The sequence below is a fragment of the Gopherus evgoodei genome, chromosome 23, assembly GCF_007399415.2.
Source record: "Gopherus evgoodei ecotype Sinaloan lineage chromosome 23, rGopEvg1_v1.p, whole genome shotgun sequence".
NCBI classification, from domain to species: Eukaryota; Metazoa; Chordata; order Testudines; family Testudinidae; genus Gopherus; species Gopherus evgoodei.
The window spans coordinates 3,325,194-3,350,489 of record NC_044344.1 but is presented as its reverse complement, the minus strand read 5'-3'; the positions used below and the strand labels follow the sequence as shown (position 1 = coordinate 3,350,489).

General features: G+C 37.6%; 1 protein-coding gene across 3 annotated transcripts in view; it reads right to left on the bottom strand.

The window, feature by feature from the left end:
- IKZF3 (IKAROS family zinc finger 3) overlaps nt 1-25,296 on the bottom strand; it is a 49,345-nt gene that overhangs the window by 3,050 nt on the left and 20,999 nt on the right. For 2 of the 3 annotated variants that reach the window (XM_030541583.1, XM_030541584.1), the window contains exons 4-7: nt 18,123-18,383; nt 17,236-17,403; nt 14,604-14,720; nt 5,918-6,034 (exon numbers count right to left, since the gene is read on the bottom strand). In XM_030541583.1, coding sequence (XP_030397443.1) covers nt 5,918-6,034; nt 14,604-14,720; nt 17,236-17,403; nt 18,123-18,383 — 663 coding nt within the window. The remainder of the gene's footprint in view (nt 1-5,917; nt 6,035-14,603; nt 14,721-17,235; nt 17,404-18,122; nt 18,384-25,296) is intronic. The other variant, XM_030541585.1, reaches the window with a different exon arrangement.

Below are 25,296 nucleotides of genomic sequence, written 5' to 3'. Positions count from 1 at the left end.
AGCAGGTCCTTAGAACATTCCCTCTAGCTCTTTGATCATCTCCTGAGAAATTGTACTCTTCTGTGACGGGGAGGGTAAACTGGCCACTGTCAGAAGACAGAATACTGGGCTAGATGGATCTTTGGTCTGACCCAGTCTGGCTGTTCTTATACCATTCATTGCTTTATATATATATATAATGTATTCTCCTTTTACTTATCTCTCTCTAAATTAAGTAGTTGGAAGGCCTCTTCAATAAGATTACAAAGGCATAATTCTGGGACAATTGCACTTAGTCTTTTTCACTTCCTTGCATGGGAGCCCTCACTTAAGCTTTCTTTTTGCAGCTTGTTTGTTCTTATTGGGACTGATTCTCCATTATGTTACCTGGGTGTAAAACTGTAGAATTACACTGGAGAATAATGCCTATTGTATTTTAATACATTAAAATTAACAAGAATTTATGCATATTCCCAACCTAGACTACGGCATAATATAGCTCCCCTTGGACTGGAATTGTTTCCTTTTAACTCCGTGAAGGTTCTCACATAATACAGTATTGGCAGCCATATAAGTAGAGATAATGTATTCTTTTGGAACATTACATTACATCAGGCTAGATTATGACTATTTCTAATGCAGTCGCACAGGGGAGAAAAGCCCACCTCTGCTCTGACCATGTTAATGCTGCACATATTGTACTCAGCCAAGCATCAAGGGAATGGGGAGAGAGCAGAGGGTCTACACAACTGAAATTCTCCTCATAGCCCTGCTAGCAAAGTATGGGACAAGGAAGGTTAGTGTGGGTGGAGCCATGGCCCTGACCCTTTGTGTGCCAGGTGCAAGGAAGGAAGAAAGCTGCACTCCAAAAAAGACTGAAGTAACTCTTTTGTGGATGTCTAGAAATAAGTAACTGAATTCTGTGGTTAAATGAAACTTACAATCTTTCATAGTTAAGAAAATGGACAAGCCTGAATGTTCACATGCAAGTGACTTGCAAACATCAGATCCACTAATCTCTGAGTTACGGTAACTCAAATAGTACAGATGTTTATCAGTCACCTGTAGACACTATGACTCAATGTATATGAAACTCACCAGGTTCCACTGCAAAGACAGCAAAACCAGCAGCTCACGTTTCTTTTATAAAACACTTTTATAAAAAAGGTTAGTGAACCACAAGAATGTAACTGGTTCCAACCCTCAGCAAAACTTGTGATCCAACTTCTATTCAGAGGGAACAATAATGGTATAACACATTTGAATGACTCATAATACCACCTCTAGACAAATGAAAGGTTTAATCAAAACAGAAATTAAAAAATAACAAGAGCAAAAATATACAGAATCTTACTATGAAACTCCTGTTAAAAAGCTCAGCAGTCATTGAAATAAGAGTTGAAACAAATGCCCTGCCCTCTTGTGGTCATTAACGATCTGGCACTACTTTTTCCAATAGATGTGAGAGCCCTCAGATCCTGTTCAAACTCCCACTTAGTTAATTCCATTCTGCTTCCCTAAAATTCCATATGATAGTTCAATTAGATAGAATTCCCAACTTCACTCCCTTGACATAAACAGGGGTGTCATGTGCTGTGCACCTTTAAAAAGCTTCCATATTCCACACCATAAACAGTGGTAGGTGAATGATTCCTACATGTATTTATCAGGTTATTAAGTTTGTTAAACACTTTGGGAGGAAAGGTGTTACATATTCAATAATATAGTAAGTGGAATTATTATTAGATCTCATTACTGAAGGCACTAAATGTCAGAAAAATTAGTAAGTGTATATTCTTCACTGCATTTACATCATACCAAATGATAACAAAACATTATAGGCAAACGGATGGAGTTCCACCGATTTTGTTGTGTGTTAAGTCAACAACTCTTTGCTTAAAAGGAGATAAAAGGCAGCTCAAACTTTGCCCCATTAAAACAGCAACAAGACATGGGGAGAAAGAAAAGAAGAGTAGATTAGGAAAAGGCAAGAGTGCATGAGAGCAATGGAATAAAGTGAAAAAGATTAATTAGGGCATAAAGTAGTGATACAATTTTATTTATTGCAGCATTGTGGGATGATGCATGAGATTACTGTGAGTTAAATTGCTATTGCTCCCAAAGGAAGTACCACAAAGTTACTGTGAAACACCAAATTAAGAACCAAGCCTACATTCTCTTCTACTGTTGATTTACAAAGCTAACTACTACACATTTTAAGAAATATCTTTCCCCAGTTAATCTTTTTCCCCTCAGTGCAATGCAAAACTTTCCCCTTCAGAATTCACACGATCATATAATGCAAACACATAGCCAGTTGCTGCTCAGTGATGCTTACTCTACAGCAGTATGCAGATTTTTGTGACATGATGAGGTGTGGACACTGGAAAAAGGGAGTGAACCTGCTTCCTGTTGCTCTGCTTACCAAGGAAGGCCATTAGTTACTTCACACAGAGAGCTGGCGGTATTTGCTGAAGTTTCAAAACTGTACTAGCACATTTAGCACTGGGGAGAAAGATATTTTTAATACTGCTCTCAAAAAGAAGTAGCGCAAAATGAGCCATATGGACAGTTGTGTAAACTGGCACAGTTTAATTGATTTCAATAGAGCTACTCTGATTTACACCTGCTGAGGATCTACCCCAATGTATATTCTATTCAAGAGAGGAGCAAGTTTAATTGAAAGGTTTGCCTACCAAGCTATATTCCTATTACTGGGTATCAGTTCCTCTTAACATACAACTAGAAAAAATGGCTAACTGAAATGGTAATTACAAGGTGCTAAATACTACAAGTTTGGTATACATTAGAAATCTGTCAGAAAGACGGGGAGTGCAACAGCTGTTCTCCCAAAACCGATGGAAAGGCCAAAGGCAGAACCTCTGCAACAGGAGCCATGAAGGGAAGGTCTCAGGTAAGTTTTAGGAGTCTGGGGTATGGTTTGTTCATGTATATTCATATATGTCATGGCAATTGCAACTGCACATACCCACACAAATTATTTACACCAGTGGTTCTCAACCTGCAGGCCAATTAGCACACAGCTGTAGCCTATCTTAGCTGTGTGCTAAAGGCCATGGGCTCCAGGCTCCCAGCTGCCCTGCAGCACAGTGAGCTCCAGGCAGCTAACTGCCACATAGCCACACATAGTGGGGCGCGGTGTCCGGGCAGCCAGCTGCTGCCTGGCCCTGTACAGCAGGTCTGGGTCTTGGGGCCCTGCATGGTGGGCATTGGGGTCCCTGCCCCCTGCCCAACTCTCCGCTCCTGGCCCCTTTCTGTGGAGGTGTCTCTGGGCAGAGGGCATGGAGCATGGGGGTTTATGTGAGGGTTTAATTGGGGGACACTGTGGTTCTCAACCTGCAGCCCAGATAACAATATGTGGCCCACAATGATAAATAGGGTGAGAACCACTGATTTACACAATGGGGCCACTGCTGGTCAGAATGTGATACATAATCTTTTAGAGCCATTTACACGATGGGCCAGAGTTTGGCCTACAGAAAGGGTGAGAGTCTGCAATGTCACCATGTTTAAGAGGAGTCAACAGACAATTTAATAGTTTTTCTTGTTAGTAGACTTCTTTCACAGAAACGAGCCTAGGCCGGCCTGTTGGTTTACATCTCCTTATCCCTCCTTCCTGAGGAAATGGAAGATCAGCACCCTTTTGAGAACTCTGTTTCCCAAGAAATCACAAAACTGTCCTGGCAGATTTTTCCTCCTGCACATATAGTTCAAGAAGTCACAAAAGTCAAGTCGAGGTCGAAAAGACTGCTGCTGCAAACATGCCACTCAAGAATAAAAGGGAGTGAGTGACTCATGCTTTTTTCACATAATACCCAACCACGTCATGCTTGTAGCAGAGGTTCTAGAGAAACAGCATGTTTCAGAACTCAATTACTCTGTATCACTAAAAGAATGTCCTCAGTGCCCCCAACTTATCCCCAAAACCACTTCTTTATACCACTGTGTCAGCGTTCACTGTTAATAAACTGTACCAATGAAACATTACAATAGAATACAAAGGGCTCTATCGTGCAAAGTGCTGAGCAAAGCACTTCAGCTCATGCTTAACTTTAACCACGTGCTTAAATTCTAATGAAAAGTTCAACACATGCTTAAGTGGTTTACTGAATCAAGGATTAAGTTATTTGTTGCACTGGGCAAGAGTGTTTAGCACCTTGTAAAATCAGCCCCCTCCCCCTCCATGAATTATGATGACAAAAATCAGAGGCTGCTCTCAATACCAAAAAGAAGAGCTAAAGAACTTGAGAAGCATTTTAGGAATCACAGTATGGCCTGCAAGGCCTAATCCCCAAGGCCAATATTTTCAAACCTGGGTACCTAAAGTTAGGGTCCTAAATCCATATTTAGGTGCCTATGTAAAAGTGGCTTGTTTTTTTGGGATGGTGAAAGTTCATGAGTTTCCACTGAAACCAACAGGTGCTATAGGTGCTCAGCACCTTTGAAAATCAGGTCACTTTTATTTAGATGTCTACATTTTTACTTAGGAGCCTACCCTTTGGTACCCAGGTTTGAAAATTTGGGCCCAGAATTTCAAGAAACATCCTTAGTACCCCTCTATGCAGGGTGCAGATCAGACTGTATGAAAATGGTTTGCTCAAGTTCTGGCAGATGATTTCTATCACTATTCTCTTTCTTTCTTTTCTGAGAGTGTGAATGTAAATTACCACAGAGGCCAGTATTTGCAATAGAAAATGTATATTAAGAAAATTATGCATCCTGTACCACATATATCCCTCTGGAAAATGTATGATTAAGACATTATTAGTAGCAATGTTTCATAACTGCAGGCTAATTAAACTCCTGAGCTCAAACACAACTTCATATAGTGCAAAATAAATAATTATGACCACAGACAGAGATAAGCACTGCTGAGAAACAGGACCTGCCATCAAACTCAGATATACAGGATTATTTAAAAATTACATCTTTGATTGGTTAGCTATTTTAATTAAAATATCACAGTATATAGTTTTTTATTTAAACTTGAAACAAATCTAGCTACATATGAGATAAGTATTATTACTAGTACTACATACCCATTTCAGCAGGCTACTTGGCAAAAAGAAATGTGTTTTAAACTTATTTTGATTTCTGCAGAAAACATCTGGGCTATTTTAGTATACCAGTGATATAAACTAGAGTCAAATATTTTTCTGTGATAATTTGTTTATAATCTCATTTTGAAAGCTCAAGATTCAGTAAAACTGAAATGAAATGAATGCAATTTTATAAACATTCATTAAAGAAAACAACAAATTATATGAGGCCTTGCTATTTAAGATTTCCAATTTGCCAAACATTGATTTTATAAAATTAAACCCAAAATAAATTCTATGGAAATGTATTGTGGCCATATTTTTTGACCAGAACAAGAAAGGGGTTGACCCTATAATTCAGATTCAAATTTTTAAAAATGACTTTCAAAAATTCAGTAATTTTCTGTCTTTGGGCTCTATTCTGCAGTGCCTCCTGCAAGGAGGTACTGAGGACTTTCGACTTCCATTGACTACGATGAGAGTTCAAGGTACTCGCCCCTAACAGGATCAAGCCCTCTGATTCTTCCCCAGTAAAACACAAGTAGAAAGGTTTTCTCACACACATACAGCTCCAATCCCCCCCACCCCACCCACCGTAAAATGTATATTTATTAACCATGCAAACACTAACACAAACAGGTACACAAAATACAGTATGAATTCAGATCTATTTGTCATTTATCTAATTGAACAATTTCTCTTGTTTATCAAATACTTGTAATCAGTAAGTAGAAGCACAGCAGGAAAGTAGAAGTCACCTTATTTAAATACATGATATGCTAGAAAGGGCCCTTCATAACAAGTACTGCTATTGTATCTGTTGATTACCAGCCCTCACACAGTTAACTGCTGCATGTGAAAAAATTTTTTATTCTTACCAATAAATTTCTGAGGCATTGAACTTTTTCGTTTTGCCACGTTGCTCGCTAACCTGTCCAGCACAAGTGCTCTTTCAGTCCCCATCTCTGCTTTGATGTGCCTTGCCTCCACGCTTGCTAGTTTGGAAAATGTGAAAAGAAAACACACGTAGGTTAAAAAAAAAAGAAGAAGAAAAAAAAGGAAGAGATGAATGGTTTAATCTCCGGAGTTTGCCACAGTAACTGGAAGGAAACAGTCTGGAGATCTGATGTAAACTTGTTTTGTTGTTTTTCTGTTGTTCTTGTTCCTTGCGTCTTGGGCACCAGTTGCGGTCAGTGGAACCAAGCACAGAAACGCACACAAATCTTGCAGTCTTAAGCTCGTGCAGGAGAGCGTAACCCATACAAAACCAATATCTTCATTAGCAAGAGGAAGTGTAAAATAAACAGGCTGGACGTGGTTGGTTACAAAATACAGATGGAGATATAAGCCCTGCTCGGCTTTCCTTTTGATTCTGAGTAACACTATGTGACAGCTGCAGACCAACAAAATTCTTCAAGACGGCTTAAAAAAAGATACAGTCCCTATGTTATATTATCAAAAGAGTGCAAGTATTTTAATAATACTGCTCAGAAACTGGGTTCATTAGTAAGCTGGCAACAAAGAAACATAAAAACTTCCTATAAATTTTACATTTTTTTAAATAGCATTACAATACTGTCTCCCATTCCCAATTTTTTTCCAGATTCTAGAAAAAGTCTGTTATCTAGTGTTACATTTTTTCTGTTTGTTACAACTGAAATTCACTGTGCACCCTCCATCTATGCATCACCTGCAGTTTTATCATTAGCTATTCTGATCTATTTAAAACTATTTAAACTTCCTAGAATTTCTGAAATTTAGGAATACTCGGTGTGTGTCTGTTCATCTAGTGCTGTGGCTCTTGGCCATTTTAAGCAACTTACCATATTCCAGAGTAAGACTAACCAGCGCCCACTGTCACACATTCACACACTGTGGATGCTCTCAACCTCTTCAAATTTCTCCAGACTTATGAACTGGACCAGCCATGAATACCTGTTTGTCACCTCAACCCAGTATTGCCAGTCATGTTCTGATTTTAACTGCTCTAGCCCCCAGATTCTTGTTTTCTCCTCAGGGATAGGTATTATTATTAGTGATATGTATTAGAGCATCACTAAGAGGCACTACCCAAGATTAGGGCCACATCAGGGTAGAAACTAAACAAACATATCAGAGACAGATGTGCCCCAAAGAGCTTACAATCTAAATGGACAAAGGCTAGAAGGGAAGTAACTTGCCCAAGGTCACACACCAGGTTGGGCTGTGGGATGACCTCACTGTAAATGGACAATTTAAATGTTATCATATTTCACATGGATACCATAAGATTTGTCGCCTTGCCTAGAGAGAAGTCTTATCATAAATGGAGGCTACATAAACATTTTGATGCGGCAGACCAATTAAATGCAGTTTATAAAGTATTAGACCTAAATTAATCTGTTTGCTAAAAATACAGCAGTAGAAATAACGTAAAATATGGCTGTGGAAACAAAAGTGCAATATCATCTTCCTTTAAGCTATTGTGCAGTATTTTTCTGACATTTAAAAATAAGTTAAACCTTACATGTTTACTGTTACTGTTATTGATATTGGATGTATTTCAATCAGTACTAACCATGACTCATCAAACCTCAGCTATGATTATTTAGTTTATCAATGTTTGTACAGCATTTTGAATATGTAAAGTGCTTCACAAGTGTTAAGTATTAAACTGCTCCTGCCATGAAATCTAGCTATATATATGACTTAGAATGGATGGAATAACAAGGTCTGTATCTCCATTGTGTTACTCTGGTCTTATGCAAGTGTACCTCCATTGATTTACATGATAAATCAGGCCCACAAGTGAACACATTCAGTGTTTTAAAGATAATAATACCTTGCCTTTATATTGTGATTCTTTTTAATCCAAAGGATCACAACCTGCTAAACAAACTTAAGAAACATATATATACTATAAACAGAGATCACTTTATCAACTGCTAAAATGCAGCTGCCTCTGGGGTGATAGAGTATACAAACATAACATAGCAGTTGAAGTGAGGAAGTGAAGAAGAATACCAAAATCAGTTGAAACTGCAAGAGAAAGTTAAGTAGGCAAAATTTAATTACCCAAGTTGGCTTTTGGCCAGGATCTTTGGGTTAACTCTTGCAAATAGTGCAATGGGATCTTTAATGTCAGCTTACATCTCATCCAAAAGCTGTCACATTCAGCAACACCATATGCCTTAGCATCATGCTGGGGCATTTGGTTTGATACTAATTCAGGGGAAGAGCACCTGCTACTAAATCCCCAGCACCACTCTGTATGGCACCCTGGGTTATCTTTGGAGGTCTCCTAGCCAAGTTCTGAATCATCCTAAACCCAGGAGGCTTTTGATTTTGACAGGATCACTGTACAAGGCAGTTTGCTATTAATATTGAAAAGAAACTCAGCAACCCACATCTCTCCTGAACAAAAACAAGTTAAGGATTATGTTTTCAACTGTGGTCACTTTTTAGACCCAGAATGAAAAATATCAACGCAAAAGAGGGCACAATAAATATGTGATAACAGTACTGCTTACTTGTTTATTTCTTTCCTGTTCACAGATCTTGGTTTGTTTGCTTTTTCTATTTTCTTTTATTCCTCCTATGCCTCTAAGTCTTCCCTAGTATCCTCTCATCAGTTTTTGGTGGTGGTGTTTTTTAATATACGTTCTCAGATCTACCTTATGTATCTATTGGTAGAACTCTAGAAGCAAGAAACGGTGACTACAAGATGTTTTACTCAGCCCAAGATCTATATTGGGAGTTATCCTTAGCATCTTGATGTCAAATTGGTTTTATCAATGCCATTTATTTACCACTGATGGAACCTTACTACATTACAGTCTAAAATGGTAGATATGCAGCTTCCTGCTGGGTGACACTAATATTCTGTGCAGAGAAGAGATTGCTGAAGAGACACTAAATATTGACCTACATAGTATGTTCTGGGTCATCTGCAAATGTCAGTTTTCTACACTGTTGTGTCTCATGATTTTAATTTTTTCTTCTGCATGCTAGTAGCCCTTTGTTTTTAAGAAACTCCAAAATATGGGCTGCAAAATATATTTGCAACCTCTTCAAAATGTAGTTCTAGAAAAACAATATGTTTGTTTCTGTAGCAGAGGTGTGCAGGCATAGGCTCAGCTGTCCCACACCTTATCAGTGCAGTTCTCCCTGTCTAAAGGCTGGCCTGAGATAATCCCATCTACCTGTTCATTCTTGTCCATTTAATTAATAAAGAATAATACTTAGTAATTATGTGGCATTTTTCCTCATCCAAAGATCACAAAACACTTCTCAAAGGTAGGTAAGTATCTTTATGTCCATTTTATAGATGAAGAAACTGAGGCTCAAAGAGGCAATGTGTCTTCTAAAGTGACTGCAATTGCAGTTGGTCAGTTTTTAGCCAGTCTTTAGGACTGGAACCCACATCTCCTGACTCCTACACTGGTACTTTATTCACTTGATGTTTCAAGTAGAAACTGTGTCATTTCAACACGTAGTAAATAATATAATCTAAATACACCATGCATCTTTTTTTGTTTTTGTTGTTTTGTCACTTATTGACCTCGGATGGCTCAGAAGGATCTGGATTTAAATCAGCAACCATCTGAAAACTGATTTCTGGATGGCTTGACAGAGGCACAAGGAAATGACAGATGACTTGCCCAAGGTTACATAGAGAGTAACTGAAAAGCATGATCGAAAACCTAGACTCAATGAAGTTATACTACTTTAGACTGTGATCTTGATATGTCACTCAAATCAAATCATGTTGGCCATGGTTCATCTTTGAATGGGACAGCACCATAAAAACTCCCAAGGGTGCTGCAGGAAGTGTTGGAGATCCATTAGGTATTTTTCCCTCTGAACCTTTACTAATCAATGCCCTAGCATGGTGTTACAAACACTGAGGAGCTGTCTTTCAGATGAAATGTAAAGCCAAGTTTCTGATCGGGGCCTTCTATCCAAGAGTAGGGAGTGTTAGCTCTAGTGTTCTGACCATTTTCAACTGAACTCTCCCTGAAGTCACAACTGGTTATGGCATTCTTCATTTAATGTCTTAGACATCTGTGTAGTGCTTATAAAAGCTGTTGTCCACTCTATCAGTGTTCGCATTTCAGATGTAAGTGTGTGCGCATTTCAGTATTAGTCCTTTGTTTAAAAAACGTTTTGGGATGAAAAGCATTACATACATGTGAGCTATTTTTCATTACTGACCACCACTTTTGCTATAATCATTAGACTCGTTATACTAATTTCTTAAGAGAGCAGAGACTCGTTATACTAATTTCTTAAGAGAGCACTGTCTCTAGTAAGCTTTACTGTCTACTACCATGCTGTAGAAATAGAGGGAGTTGGTCCTTTTCTTCCAGTCATGAACATTGATATTTTATCATTCGGCTTGTAATGAATTGTTTCCACAATGTGGTTTCTGTCACACTGTGACTATACTTTTTAGTGCATGTGGGCATCGTTAGCAAACCCTGAAGTGCTAAATGAAGCTCAAATTAGAGGCATTGCTTCCTGTCACATCTACTGTGTGGTCACTAAATAATGGAGAGTGGAACACAGAGGTGGGTTATTGTGCTAAGAAAACGGTGTGATCAGAGATTGTTATCAAGGACGGAGCTAAGTTCTAACAACCCTGTTACATAAAATCTTTTTTTCAGCAATATTGTTATAATGCCACATTCTGAGCAAGTAGAATACTAAAATGCAATGGGAAATTATTTAAAATTTTAAAAGAATGGATGAACTGGAGATTGCTGAAAATTCTGTTTAACTAGAGTTCTGTTTTTTTATTTTTTTGCCCTTTTCTTCAGTTTATTTATTTCAGTTGTAGTTCTATTAACAGTCTGACACTAAACTTTTAAGGGATACATTAGGTTTCCATAATACACAGTGTATTCTGCTGTTGCTGCTGCCTCTGCTACTATTATTACTACTGTGCTGTGTTTTTTTTTCTAGTGATCTCGAAGAGCTATACAAACAATAATTAAGCCTCACAATCTTCTGGCAAGATAGGTGCAGTAAATCTTATAGCTATTTTAGAGATAAACTGAGGCGTTAAGAGGGTAAGACACTTACAGGACTCCCAGTCCACGGATATTACTTTTAACTTTTGGAATTCAACTTTAGATTTATGGACTTTGTCCAGAAGTCATTAAAAAGAATAAATATTCTCCAAGCTTTGTAGAGAGCCTGTGTGCCTCAGGGAAATTACGTTTGTATGTTTGGTTTTAGTTTATTTTTTTTAATAAAAGAAGGTTAATATTTGCATTTATAAGTTAGTAACAAGATACAACTATTGGAGAAGGATGAGAAAAAAATGGGATCGGCCTGCAGATTTTATTCTCCTGAAAGCAGCGAGAATAGACTTGGTCATCAAAACATGTATCTATGTTGAGGAAAAAAAATTATGACATATATTGTCTGCTCCTGGAGTCTATTAAGTTCCTCTCCAAGCCAGAGTGAATTTCTGGCTTTAACTCCAGAGAACACAGGTCTTGGTCTTACTCTGCTCTAGTTTTCATAGAAGAGAGTAAATTGAAAAATCAGATCCATTTAAGTACAAATCACAATATTCATCCAGTTCTGAGACTAAGGACAACATTTTCAAAAGGGCTGAAGTGTTGTAGAAGCCTGAATCCCATTTTCAAAAGACACTTAGGCACTTAGGAACCTAAACCTCATTGCCTTTTGATGAGACTAAGGCACCTAAATACCTAAAACCAATTTTGAAAGTGAGATTTAGGAGCCCAACGTCTCTTAGGTATTTTTTAATATTATCCTGAATGTCTAAAAATGTCAGCGCAACACTGCAATGTGTCTCCTTGAAGCACCATATGGAAATCATATAATTGTTCCCGTGGCCGGTCTACATAATCACATGTTCCTATTACTATTATCCTCATCCTCCCACCACAGTTTCCTCCATTTATTTATTACACACCCTACTACATCTTGTCTTAAATTAGGGTGTAAAGCTCTTCTGGATAGAGACTGTCTTTTACTATGGGTTTTTGCACCTATTATAATGAGATTAGTTAGGCCTTCTAGACATCACTGTAATAAATAAGAATAATCATAATAGCGGCAGCAGGGTTACAGGTAAGAGGAGCAATGATATGACATTTCAAGATTTTGCTCCTGTTGTCTCAACCAGTGTGGGGGGGGAGGTGGGGAATGCCACACTGAGGTGGAAACTTCTGAAATATTGACAAACATAAGGTGAATCTTTTTGCATATCAGCCACTGTGATCAATGCATGTTCCACGTGTGGAACAAGGGCAGAATATGCCATCTAATACAGTGCCTAACAGCAGAGGATTGAACAGAAATGCCTCAGCAAGATCTGAGTTCCTGTTTTTCGTAATCTTACAATGCTACTATTTTTTAAGGTATGAGGCCTTAAAGGCTGAATATACCGATACATAATGCTGTACTGGAAATTTATATTTCCTCTATGACCAATTTATGGCATACTGTACTGCTTTAGCACTATATTTCAGAGATTATGGATAAGTGAAAAGTTGCCATTCTGAAGTGAGTACAAATAATGGGAACGACTATAAAGCAAAAATCTACAGTACGTATAAAGTTTCTGTGCCTCAATTTCCCTGTGGTGGACATCTCAATGTGATTGCCACCATGTGAGTGTACCTTGTAAGATAAAACTGCAGTTATGGTATGTACAGGTTCTCATGAAAATCACAACTTGCTGACACACTCAGTTAACCATTTAGTTTTACTGATACTTAACACATTTCTTTGTGCGCAAAAAGGAAAACACTCTATGAAGCACTAATTAACTTTGATAAATCATCATTTCCTGAATTTTTTTTTCTTCACACTAAAGGCCAAACCTGCAAGCAGCTCTGCAAGGTGGGAAGGAATCCCTGCACCCATTGCAGAATCCTAATAAATCAGTGGGGCTCCATGGGTGCAAGGGCTTACCTTTGTGGTGCTGCTTGCAGAAACAAGGTCTAAAATAGCTGAATATTTTTTCTTGATAGCCATATCCCAACAAGAATGTTATGTTTGAAGTGTCCATGTTAATTCCATAACTTTATTACTATTTATTATTATTATTCACATAAAAGAAGTATTTTAATCCTTATTTTACATTTTTAAATTTTCATATTTTATCAGAGGAAAACATGCACTTAAACTCTTTGTTTGAAAAGAAACATCTATTTCAAATTCAGAACCAAAAATGAGAGGCTTGATACTTTACATTCACTTTTCAAGGCAGGAAGTTCCTACCTATAACAGCAGGAGAATGGGAGCCAGAATGCTGAGGTTTTAGACTCATATCTGCTACTGACTAGGTCTGTAAACTTTCAGCAAGTCACAATATCTCTATGCCTGTCTAAAATGAGGATAATTATATTTTCCTACCTTTTAGAGATGTTGTGAGGCTTAATTTATGTTTCGAAATTCCCTGATGAAAATAGCTATAGAAAGGGAGAGTATTGTTGTTGTTACTTTTGTCACTGAAATATTTTCTGAAATCCAGTATTGGAGTAATGAAAAGGAAAACAGAAGTTACAAACTATTATTGGAAATTAACTTTTAAATCAGGTGACAAACTTTGCTTCAAAATAACTAAAGGAATTTAAGTCACTGACCAATATAGAGACTACATGAATGTAAAATTAGTTTGCCTGAATTCACAAACGGTTGTTTTCAGTTATTAAACTACTTAGACATTGTCACAAGAAAGTTATTTTTATTTTATTTTGTTTCAATTTGGAACAATAAAAAGAACCTCTATTCTGGCTCTGAATGCTGTGTCAATTATTTAAAATTACAAAACTAAGTTCAATCAGTTGACCTCTTCTCCAAGTAGCAACTCATAATCAAATACTAACACCCATTGCCTTTGCCTATACCTCAATTTTCCCATTTCCCTTCAAAAGCCAAGTATAACGTATGAGCCCCTTTCAGCGTGCCCTGAAAGTGAGCAAATGGAACATGGATTTTTTATGTTCACATAATATGCATATTTCTATCTCCTTGTTTATTATTCAATATTTCCCATCTAAACTTCTCTCTGCATTAGAGGCTGGTCTATCAAGAGTGTCAGAATTCCCACCCCATTTCCATCCCCTAGCCCTATACTTTTGCAGTTGAAACACTAACAAATTCTAACTGATTATGATGGTATCAAACAGCAAATATTAATCTACTGAAAATTGTTCTGAATGGACTAACACATGCAAACAATTGCTGTAATGAAATACCAGCAGCAACTCATCTAATGAAATAAACCACATAATAGTACTAGTGTAGGACTAATTTAATTTAATGTGTGTGTCACCTACAGAAATGCTGTGTATGAAGAATTCTGGATGTTTTATTGAAAGTAACAGTGAAATAAAAAAGTAATTAAAATAAAAGCGTTCTTTAACTAACTGCCTGAGGGGTGCATTAAGCTAGACCTTTTTATAAGAACTGCAGTCCCTTAGGTTACTACAAATGATTGTAGCGAAAACTGTTTTCAGGCTGCAAATTAACAGTTTGCCAGATGCCCTTTTTAAGGCACTGTAACATACAAAGACAAGCACTGTAATCTGATAAACTCACCAGCCTCACACATGCCAGTGCTCTGCAAGTAAGTACGACATCGCTCTTTATGCTCCTCTAATGAGCTTCTCTGCTTGTAACTCCTTCCACAAAACTCACATTTGTAGGGCTTCTCCACTAGAAAGAAAAGATGGCAGGATAAAATAACCACATGAGACTGATGAAACACTGCCTTTCTTGTATATGACCACATAATTACTGATAACTCTCAATTTAACACTTGGGGGATGCCTTAAATTCCTATGTAATTGGTAACTATTATTATTATTATTATTATTATTTATTACTATGAAATCAAGGTTAACTAAGAGTGAAATTCACCCCAGTATGGAGGGTCCATACATGGCTCTCTTCATTTCTTAAGTCTAGCAGTGCCCTACTACAGTAATGGAATATCTGTCAGAGAGCTTCTGCACTGCATGCAGCTGAGATCTGTGTCAAGTAGGCTGGAAAATGGGCCAACAGGGGCAGACCAAAGGGGTTACTGGACCTGGATTTCCAGATTCATACAGCCCAAATTCTGACATCATGACTGCAGAAAGGCAGTACTGGAACCCTGCAGACTGCTCACAGGTCAGGGTCTAGATTATGTTCTCATCCAAACTCTGCAGATCAATTTGTGGTGTATGGGATATGAATTCACCCTAGGATAGCCATTTTATGTTAGTAAAGTTATAAATAATTGCTAAAATATGTCTGAGATTTTCTAAGTAAGCACAGTTTTAACAAAATGAATACAGCACTTTGAATGATAGACTTTTCCTGGTAGAATGTAAAATAAATATGCAATAGATACATATCTGTTGATACCATGCTAACACCACTAATGTAAATTATTATCATTTAATTAGCATGTTGCTTTTAAAAAGATCTATTCAGATGTTATCTTCTCCCTCTTGGAAGGATAAAGAGTCTCCCTTTGTTCACCCTTAGCATGTCAGAACTGTTCAGTTTTCCTTAATGCATTTCACATCCTAAGATTACATGAGGCAGTGCTCTTAGGCTCAGACTTTCATAAGTTAGCCTCCACATTTGCAGAATCAGGAACAAAACCTAGACGCTCTGATTCCTAGTACCCTACTCTTAAGCACTAGTTTCTCTTGGCATAACCCCCTAACACAGAGACACTACACTTGTCTGAAACAGGACTTGAATCATCGTTACTTAACCTTGTACTGATTTACTTCAACAGGGTTAGTAAAACCAGTGGAAGCCCTATATGGATGCTCTTATTTCAGTTTCAGAGTGGCTTATTTCAATGTAGGGTAAACATGTTCCTAATCAATTTAAGATAAGATGAAATAAACCTAGTTTAAACTGAAATAAAAGTATCCATACAGCCTTTACACTGCTTTAATTGAATTAGTCTAAAACATCCCTTATATTAAACTAGTGCCACTCTGTGCAGACAAGTTCAAAGGCACGCAGGTGCAAACCCCTTCTTGAATCAATACAACACATATATATTGGGAATTTGCACTCTATACCAATACAAAAAAAACAACAACCCCAAAATCCGGTATAATTAGGGCCTTTGTTTATTTATTTAAAGATTTTAACATCTTTTAATTAGTCACTAACAGACTTCTCAGAACAATTTTAAATCACAAACAGCTTCTGATTGTAAGGTTATTAGTTCACATATTGTTTGGCAGCTGTGCCAAAGAGGGTTGCTGCATTGTTGATTAAGATGCATTTGAAGCATGATGTTTTTATGTGTGTCTTGATGCGGACGTGTAGTTTTGTTGATCTGGGTCAAAGTCAAATCAGAACCTTGTTTATTCATGTAAGAATCTCATTTTTAACTTTGATTCTTTGTAAGGTTAAACTTTTTTTTCTGCATACGGTAGTACATAGATAGTATCTGTCATTCAAAATGCTTTTTTTCTAAACCTCTATGTAATACATTAAGGACATATAAAAATAAAAAGGAGTAAGTATGATCTGATTGCTAAAGAGCAGGACTAGGAATCAGAACATATGGGTTCTATTCCTAGGTTTCTGAGTGACTTGCAGTGTTGGGACAAGTCACCCCCAACTTTGTGCCTCCATTTCCCAATCTGTAAAATGGATATAATGTGTTAATAGATGTTAAAAAAATTAAATAACATTTGTTAAACTCTTTAAGATATTCAGATGAAAGGCACTAAAAAGGGCAGATATTATTTGGTAGTTGAGTGACACCAGCCCTGGGTATTCTCCTGGGGCCATTCTGATGATACAGGATAGAACAGCTCTAATAGACAAGAATGAGAAAGTCCTAGCGGAGTATAGTTTACTGCAACTATCAAAACTGAGAGTCTGATGGCATGGCCACATCTCCTAATGCAGAGGCCATGCCTAGATGTTATGCAGTGCAAACAAGTGGAGTAACTGGGTCTCTCTTATAGTACTCTTTCCTGAAAGAAAGGCTTCCTACAACCTTTTCCTCACTAGCACATCCATGCAGCAAAGAGCAGAACTGAGCCCCTAGGTGGAATGTACCATATATAGAACTAGAGATCATTGCAAATTGTTAGGTCTCCAGAATCCGACTGGCAGATTAAACCTTATTGATTAACCCTTTCTGTTTTCCACAATTGATGTCCTAGTGACACACATTTACAACATCTGTGTCTCTGTAGTCACTTACCAGAATGTGTCCTTAAATGACCTGTTAGTGCATCTCTCCTTTGGCAGGCATAGCTGCAAAGATGACATTTAAAAGGTTTTTCCCCTGTATGTAGTTTAATGTGGCGGAGGAGGTTACCCTTCTGAGTAAAGGACGCTCCGCACTGATTACACTGGAATGGCCGTTCACCTTAAAATGACATTGAAAAAAAAGGACATTAAATATTTATATGGATATCACCTCAAGCCCCTCACCCTTTCCTTGTTGGAGGAGGAAAGAATGAGATACTGGATCAAATTCTGCCCTGGGACACACACACCATTCCTGTAAACCTCAGTGGAAGTTACTTGTGAAGCTGGGGGCAGAATTTGGCACAATGTGTCAGTTTATGAGAAATATTCCAAATGTATAGTTTTTCTGTGGACTGGAAATAAATTTTCTTGAGGAAGTTGATTCTAATATGTTGAGAATTTGCAGGAAAAAAATCTTTTTAATTCTTCCCAGTCTGTACCTATTATGATAGTGACTTCATGTTAAGGTATGGTATAAGGAGAAGCATGGCATGCAAGCAAGATGCAGCAACCAACAAAACAGCTTGACTCCTGGTTTTTGACCGACTAAGAAGTATTTACATGATGAAGTGCTAGTGCCTTTCATCCAAAATTCTCAAAGCACTTCACAAACATGCTTTTACAAACATTCAACCCTGATGTGATACATAAATATTATTGTACTCATTAGCAGATGGGTAAAGAGAGGCACAGAAAGATTAAGTGACTTGCCCAAGGTCATATTTGCAGGTTCAGGAAGGGAATAGGGATTCCTGCTACCCTTTTAATCACTAGACCACACTCAAATCATATGCTATCAAACTGTAGCTCTTTTAAGGATAATATAGGGATATTTACCAGTGTGGCTACGCTTATGAACCATCAAGACATTGAGGCTAATGCAGGCTAATCCACAGACATCGCAGTTCATCTTTCCACTAGTTGGCCTGATGTTGTCATATGAACCAGAATGTCTCTCCAGTTTAATGCTCTCATATTCATTATATTCTCTTGAATAGCTGTAAGGTATTTCAGATTCTTCTGTATTTTCCATAGGCTCTGAATTCAAAGCACTCTCTTCTCTTTCATTGTATTCACCCTTCACTTTGACCAAGTCATCTGCCGGTGAGCAATAAAGCACAAAATGAAAAATTATGTTAGAAGCTCTAATGTCTCTCTAAAACAAATCCACATTAGCTAATTTAATATAAAAAAGTTTAAAATAACTCTGCATGCTTGACGTAAATCCACAAAAATAATGAAATACAGTTAAGACATCAGTCCTCATGGATCTTGCATTTATAGTGATAATCTTAAAGAAATAACCTTTATAAAATTATATATATTAATTATTTGGGGGGATATTTTACTTCTAAGCTATATAAATACATGATACACTATATATCAAATTGTTATTACCTTATATATACAGTACAGTATATAAAAGAAAATATTTGTTCACATAATACATAATGAAACTATAGAAATTATTGCCTCAGGATGTCACTGAGGCCAAGAATACAGGGGAATCTTGCCCCTTCCTCTGAAGCATTTGGTGCTTGCCACTTGACTAGATGGACCACAGGTGTGATCCAGTATGCAATTCTGCTTTTCCTATATTGTAGTGTGAGGAAAGATCCTTTTAATTTAATTCTTCTCAACAATCCTCATCAGGATTTTCACTAATTATCACTTCAAATAACAATTTTTATCCAAGGATCTCAAAAGCTTTTAGAAGCACCCATTAATTTCCATTAAAATTGCAACGAGATCTCAGAGGTCAAATTCCTCCCCAAGATATTTGCCCACAGTCACATAACATGTGTCTGACAAAGAATTCAGGTATCCCCGAATATCAGCATCCTGCCCTATTTCTAGGCCATACTTGGCCTCCTTCTCCTAAATGTCCCTGGAAAGACTCCTGGTCCTTTGAGTTCCCATTTTTTCTGGGTGGCTAATGAAGACAACCTCTTAAGTTTCGGTTAGAAAATGACCCTACCGGCAAGATGGGACAGTGGCGCAAGTAGTTAGCCATTTGCAAATAATAACCCCTCACTCGGGAGACGATGCTCCAGGAGTAAAAACATGAGGAGGCAGACCATTCTTTTAGAGATAAAATATGTAATTTCCTGTTTGAAAGTACTGCACTCCTGGCCACCTGCTCCTTTCCAGAAATGAGGGTTAGACAGTTAAATATGGCCTTCCTGCTAAACAAGGTGCGTGCCCTTTCTCTAATGTATAGAACATGGACTATCAAAACTGCATTATCTCAGGATCTGATAAAGAAACCACATCAGATGCAGAGAAAAAACAATTGGTGCCAGTGAAAATGAAGTGACAGCATAAAAAAATAAGTGAAAAAATAAAAACCAAGCAATAAACCCTTTCATGAAGTCAAACTTCTCAGCTAAAGTATGGAAGAAAAATACTCCTATGTCCTGAAGACTTTCAGTGAGCTCAGGCATTTATATGGGCACCAAGTATGCTTTTGTCTAAGTATATAGCCTTTTCCCACTAGGGCGCAATTTTCTGCCTGTAGCCTTACTTCTGGCTTAAAGGTATGAGGAGGGGGGGGAGTGGTTGTGAGGGTCCTGGTCATGAGGAAAATTCCAGGTCTCCCTCGGTTTTTCCCTTAGATGATTCTGTCAGCAGGGAGGTTGGCACTCAGAGCCCACAGATCACCCAAGGATTCAGACCTGTCTTGGGTAATGGTCCACCAGAGGTTCATCCACACAGGTACCTTATTTCTTCTTATCTGTTTCAGGAGTAACCCTGCCTATCTATCTACCTCCTGGACAGTGCATCTCCTTTGGAGTCACAACATTGACAGGGTTTCCCTGCTTGAAGCTATTGCTTCCCATTCCCATGCCCCCAAGTGGGGGATTCTCCAGAACAGACAGGGCTCAAGCAAAAGTTAGTGTAGCCTCTAGTTGTATAACTTTGCACAATACTTACTGCTCGTTGTTGGGGGGAATGTTTAACAAAACTCTTTTCCACACAGATTTATTTTTTAATAAAAGAGGACAATCCTTACAAAATAATTCATCAGGTCCTGTACAGTGTGTTAAAAGAAAGTGCACACTGCAGCTGTACCTTGCTGATACCTTCAGAAATACATTTAAATTTCCACTTACTAATTAATGTTTTACCTGTCATCTGTATTAAATGTAACTGCTTAGGGGAACAGAACTGGTCTTAACCTCTGATGTAGAAGACATTTCTATAGTTTTATCCTTTCTGTTTCCCACCACAAGTTCATGGTTCACATCTTTGTACTCTTTAGAGAAATATGCCAATGTTCATGTATATATTATACATGTGTTTTGTCCCTGATTTCCACTGGGACAGATGATGCAGACTGGTATAGTTTGGGCTATATCTTATGGTTCCACCATGGAAAATAACTGTTTTGCTTTTTCCTTATTGCACACTGTTTGCAATGTTTTTGTTTTCTGATGATAAATGAGAAGGATGCACCTGAGTTCTGATCAAGGCCCTCCCTCATAAATCATCTCTACCACTCCAGCTGTCGGTGATATCCCACCAAAGCTTGAGTGCTTTTCAGTTTGCATGTAGGCGTTAAAAGAACCTCAACGGAAAATTGCAGCTACTGACAACTAAAAGATAGCAGAAAGCAGAACCTATTAGGGAAGAGGTATTTCATTTTGAGTGAATGTTGGAATAGAAATATGTCCTTAAGATGTTGGCCATAATTAAGGGGAAAGTAGTACTACCAAAGTCCCTCAGTGTGCTTGTGATAGGAAAAGAGAACAAGTGGCAATATTTATGCCATTTTCCCAAGGAATAGAAATGGCCTAGGAAAAGTAGGTCAATAATTGATCAAGTGGTAGTAGAGGTCTGCACTGCCATGCAGGAGACAATTTCAATTTCTAGTCCTGGCCTTTTGTTTTGCAAGCTGGCAGGCACAGGGAGCCCTATGGAAGCATAACATTGGTGGTTGGGTGGAGATGCTTCATGTTGCTTAAAGAGAGATTTTGACAGGTTCCAGAGAATGTCCAATCTAGTCCTCCTCAGCCAAAAGGAGAATGCACAGAATGGGGGAGGAGAATTAAAGTGAGGAAAGATGAGGATATTCTCACTGAAATACATATTGTCCCTTCCGTGTTCAGGTAAGTGAAGAGGTTAATAGAGAAGAATTAATTAATCTGTCCTGGCCTGGGTAACTACCTTCTTGGGGCCCCTCCTGAAGACAATACACACAGCAGAAAGGATCTGGTAGATTTTACATAACAAAGTGGCGGTGTGATACATTAGGGCTGATGCACATGGTTTCATTTCCTGGGGTGATGATTATGAGATGAAAGACATACTCCAGAGTAATATTTTTGTTTCACCTGAAACACTGTAAAAACAATGGGTTCTGGAAAAGATCCAAAATATAAAGCTGTGATGGCAACATTAGACTGAGTCACCACAGAAACTCTGCATATGTATGCTCTGTAAATTCAAGAATAAAAATAAAAAGTCAGTAACAGCAAATAATTAAGAAAAACAAGTGTGTTGTCTTGACTATACTCTCTAATAAGAATTCTCAGGGGAACAGCCTTCAATTGCCATGCTTAATCCAATTCCTTGACATCAAACACAGGGAAAAGAATGTAAGTTTTGTGCTGTTACTGAGCAAAGTTTGTTACTGATGCTACAGAAGACAGAAAGATTAAGAATCAGAAGCCATTAAAGGCAACAGCACAACAGGGTGATGTTGCTCGAGTATTGTACGAGAAGTGGGGTCATAATAATGAAATCCTCAACACATGCAAAAAGTCAAATGGATAACAAAGAAACTTAATCATCTTAATGTGGCATTTTAATGATGCTACTGATTTGCTATGCCAATTCAGAGATAATGAGCCCCTAATGTTACAGATGTTCAGCCAGACTTAAAAAAAAAGAAAAGAAAAGGCTTTTCTTGTATGCCATTTCCTAACTATCAAATTAAACAAATTGTGAAAGCATCTAGATAGTTTACCAGATTTTGACAGCTGTTCACAGGATTTAGAAGCTTGGAGAACTAAAGAACAAAAAGGAAGTCTCTCTCTATATATATATTTATGCATATATAGAGAAGGATTAGAATGTTTTGTGACTACCTGTATCTGACTGATATTAACTGATGAATTGTTACATACAGTATGCAAATGTCTCCACAAACTGTTCCTAGAATTGTGAGTGGAAGACAGAATTGTGAGGTACTAAAACTACTCTTTGCCACCTCACAGAAAGTGAGATTTTCTAGCCTATGCTAGCAGAATAGCACAGTTGTATACCACAAAACTGAAGAAATCATAAGAGTTTACATATTAAAGAGAATTCACAATCCTGAATGTCTATGAAAAGCTCAGCAATCACTACGCAATGAACATAACACAATGTGCACATACTGTAATTCTATAACATGGCAACCATTTTCAATAATGTCAAGTGAAAGGGTAAACAAAGAAGAAAAATCCATAATTAAATATTGAGGAGATGCACACAGTTCATCCAATTACAAAACCTTAGATAAATTACTTCTTTTCTTTCCTTTCCATGTTTTCTTAAGATTTAATGAACATGTAATTTAACACTTTTTAAAAAATTTCAATACAGATTACAAAAATATTTTTCAGTATACTTAGTACTGGAGAAAGGTGCCAGGCAGGCAGCTTGCGATTTAGACCAGGTCTAAACTACAAGCACTTTGCCAGTATAGATATAAAAAAATTATTAAAGTTAATGTCAAAAAATTATATAATACACAGGTTAAGAAAGAGTGTCTGTACATCTGGGTATAGTGCTTAGATTATCCATAAATACGAAGTTTGTTTAAAAGTCATATGATACATATAATGCATGATCAGCAATAACCCAAATTTAGATGAATAAATTTAACAATACAGTTTAAATGTTAGCATCCAAGTATTTGGGTACATCACTCATGAAAAATTGTACAGTGAGTTGGCTGTAGAAAGCAAATATAGGAATGAGAGTACATTGTCCCTCAGTAATTTAGCATTTAGGGTAAGTTGTCCATTTAGAAAATACATATAGTGGTAAAGCGCTCCTAGTGTGCATGCAGCTTTTACCAGTAAAACTACACTTTTGCTGGTATTACTGAATCTAAGGGATTTTGTGACACAGCTATGTCGGTCACAAATCACACCTCATCATATCTCTGACCAACACAGCTATGCCTGGTACAGAACAGGGACAACACAAACAGATGCAGAGGATCTTTCCTTCACACCATTATGTCAATGTGGCTGAAGGTATCAACCGTAAGGATGAGAATGGAATTCAAGTCCTCCTGGCCCAGTCAGACTTTGAGGCTTCTCTGCTGAAACTGGTGATAAGGCCAATTAATGGTGACTGTGGTGATTTTTGTGAGAAGATCATTTGTCCACTAGGCACTGAAATTATATTCTCAAATCATTTCATAGTCTGCTGAATCACCATCAGATGAGCTCTGTTAATCTGGACTGGATTCATGGGCAAGCAGAAGTAAAAGGTTCCACTACCTAATACCTGTCTTCTGAGCCAGCCCTTCTCCATTGTTCCAGACCATGTTCCAGAGCTGCGACCTTTCGGTATTTCTCCACCTGATTGTCCATTTAATTTCACAACTCATGATTCCCCAGCAGTTGACTCCAACCATATCCCCTTCTGCCCTAGGAACAGAATAGGCCAGGCTGGAACTCACTGTACTCTGGCAATCCCAGTAGGTCTTATAGTCGCATTACAAGACAATGTGCTTACCAGCAGACTGGGGCTGCACTACATTGCACCAGGGACCGGGTGGAACAGCGCAAAGCCACCTTTGCTTCACTCTCCATAGGTGTTCCAAGCATTGAGCCAGTGTGCCGGAGATTTTGTCTTATCAAAATAATTATTTAATCTATAGATCAGATCCTCATCCGGTATAAATCAGCAAAGCTTCATTGACTTCAGTGAGTATCTGGCTCTATTGTTCTTTATTACTGTCATATTATTTTTGTCTGTTGCAACTAGTGTCTTTAATCTTAGTGCTATAATTCACCATCTACATTTTACAGTGATAAGGAATTAAACACCCATTTAACTTATACACTGTATACAGCACATTTCAAGGGTGATATCTAAATGAGCCAATGTAGCATGCACCTGGTAGAAATTTCACTTCTAAAAATAGGAGAGAAACTTTCATAATTCCTCTCTGTGGAATGCATGTTCTATGCTAATTAGTCTCTTTATTTTTATTCAGACTTCAGACAAAAATAGAAGCAAATCAGACAAATACAGCACTTCAAATAGTAGAAAAATCAGGAATAATCTTCCAAGCATTTGTATATTTAACGTCTATCTGTAACAATGTCCCTTTTAATAACTGTCCTCCTATCATCAAAGTAGAATCTGATGTATCTTAAAATATAATTAATTACAACAAAATAAAACATCATAAGAATTATGCTGTAAAATCAAGTGAGCCAGGAAATTCAGAGTTAATCCTAACCCTCAGCTTCTTAGAGGTTTTTAATCAAAGACTAACATACTGATTTTTTTCCCTTGTGGAGACCTATAATTTCATGAAGGATCTTATGCCCAAATATTTTAAAGAGTACTGTCTGTTAGCTTTCATGTATTATCAATTGTCTTGACTGAAACATGGCAACTATATATTATATCCAACTAAAGCTGCAGTAGGAATTTAGGGAAGTGGAATGTAAGCATCCTGGATGAAATCTGACTGGAACATCAGGCATTATTTGGGGATATGAGTTTACTATTGATTCAGAGAGACACCACTTCCTACTGCATCACCTGCACTGCCTTAATTTTATCTTGAGCTCTCCCATTCAAATCCTGTCTATGCCAATGTTGCTTAATTTACAAGATTTTCTGGCACTGGTTTTCTGAACTTTAGTGTCCTTTAAAATCTCCCTTTCTTAAAAAAAAAAAAAAAAGAAAAAAAGATTAAACTGAGTTTTCTTCTGTTACTATTTAGATAACATCACTCATAAAAGACATCTTCTACAATTCCTAAAGTCCAGAAAGC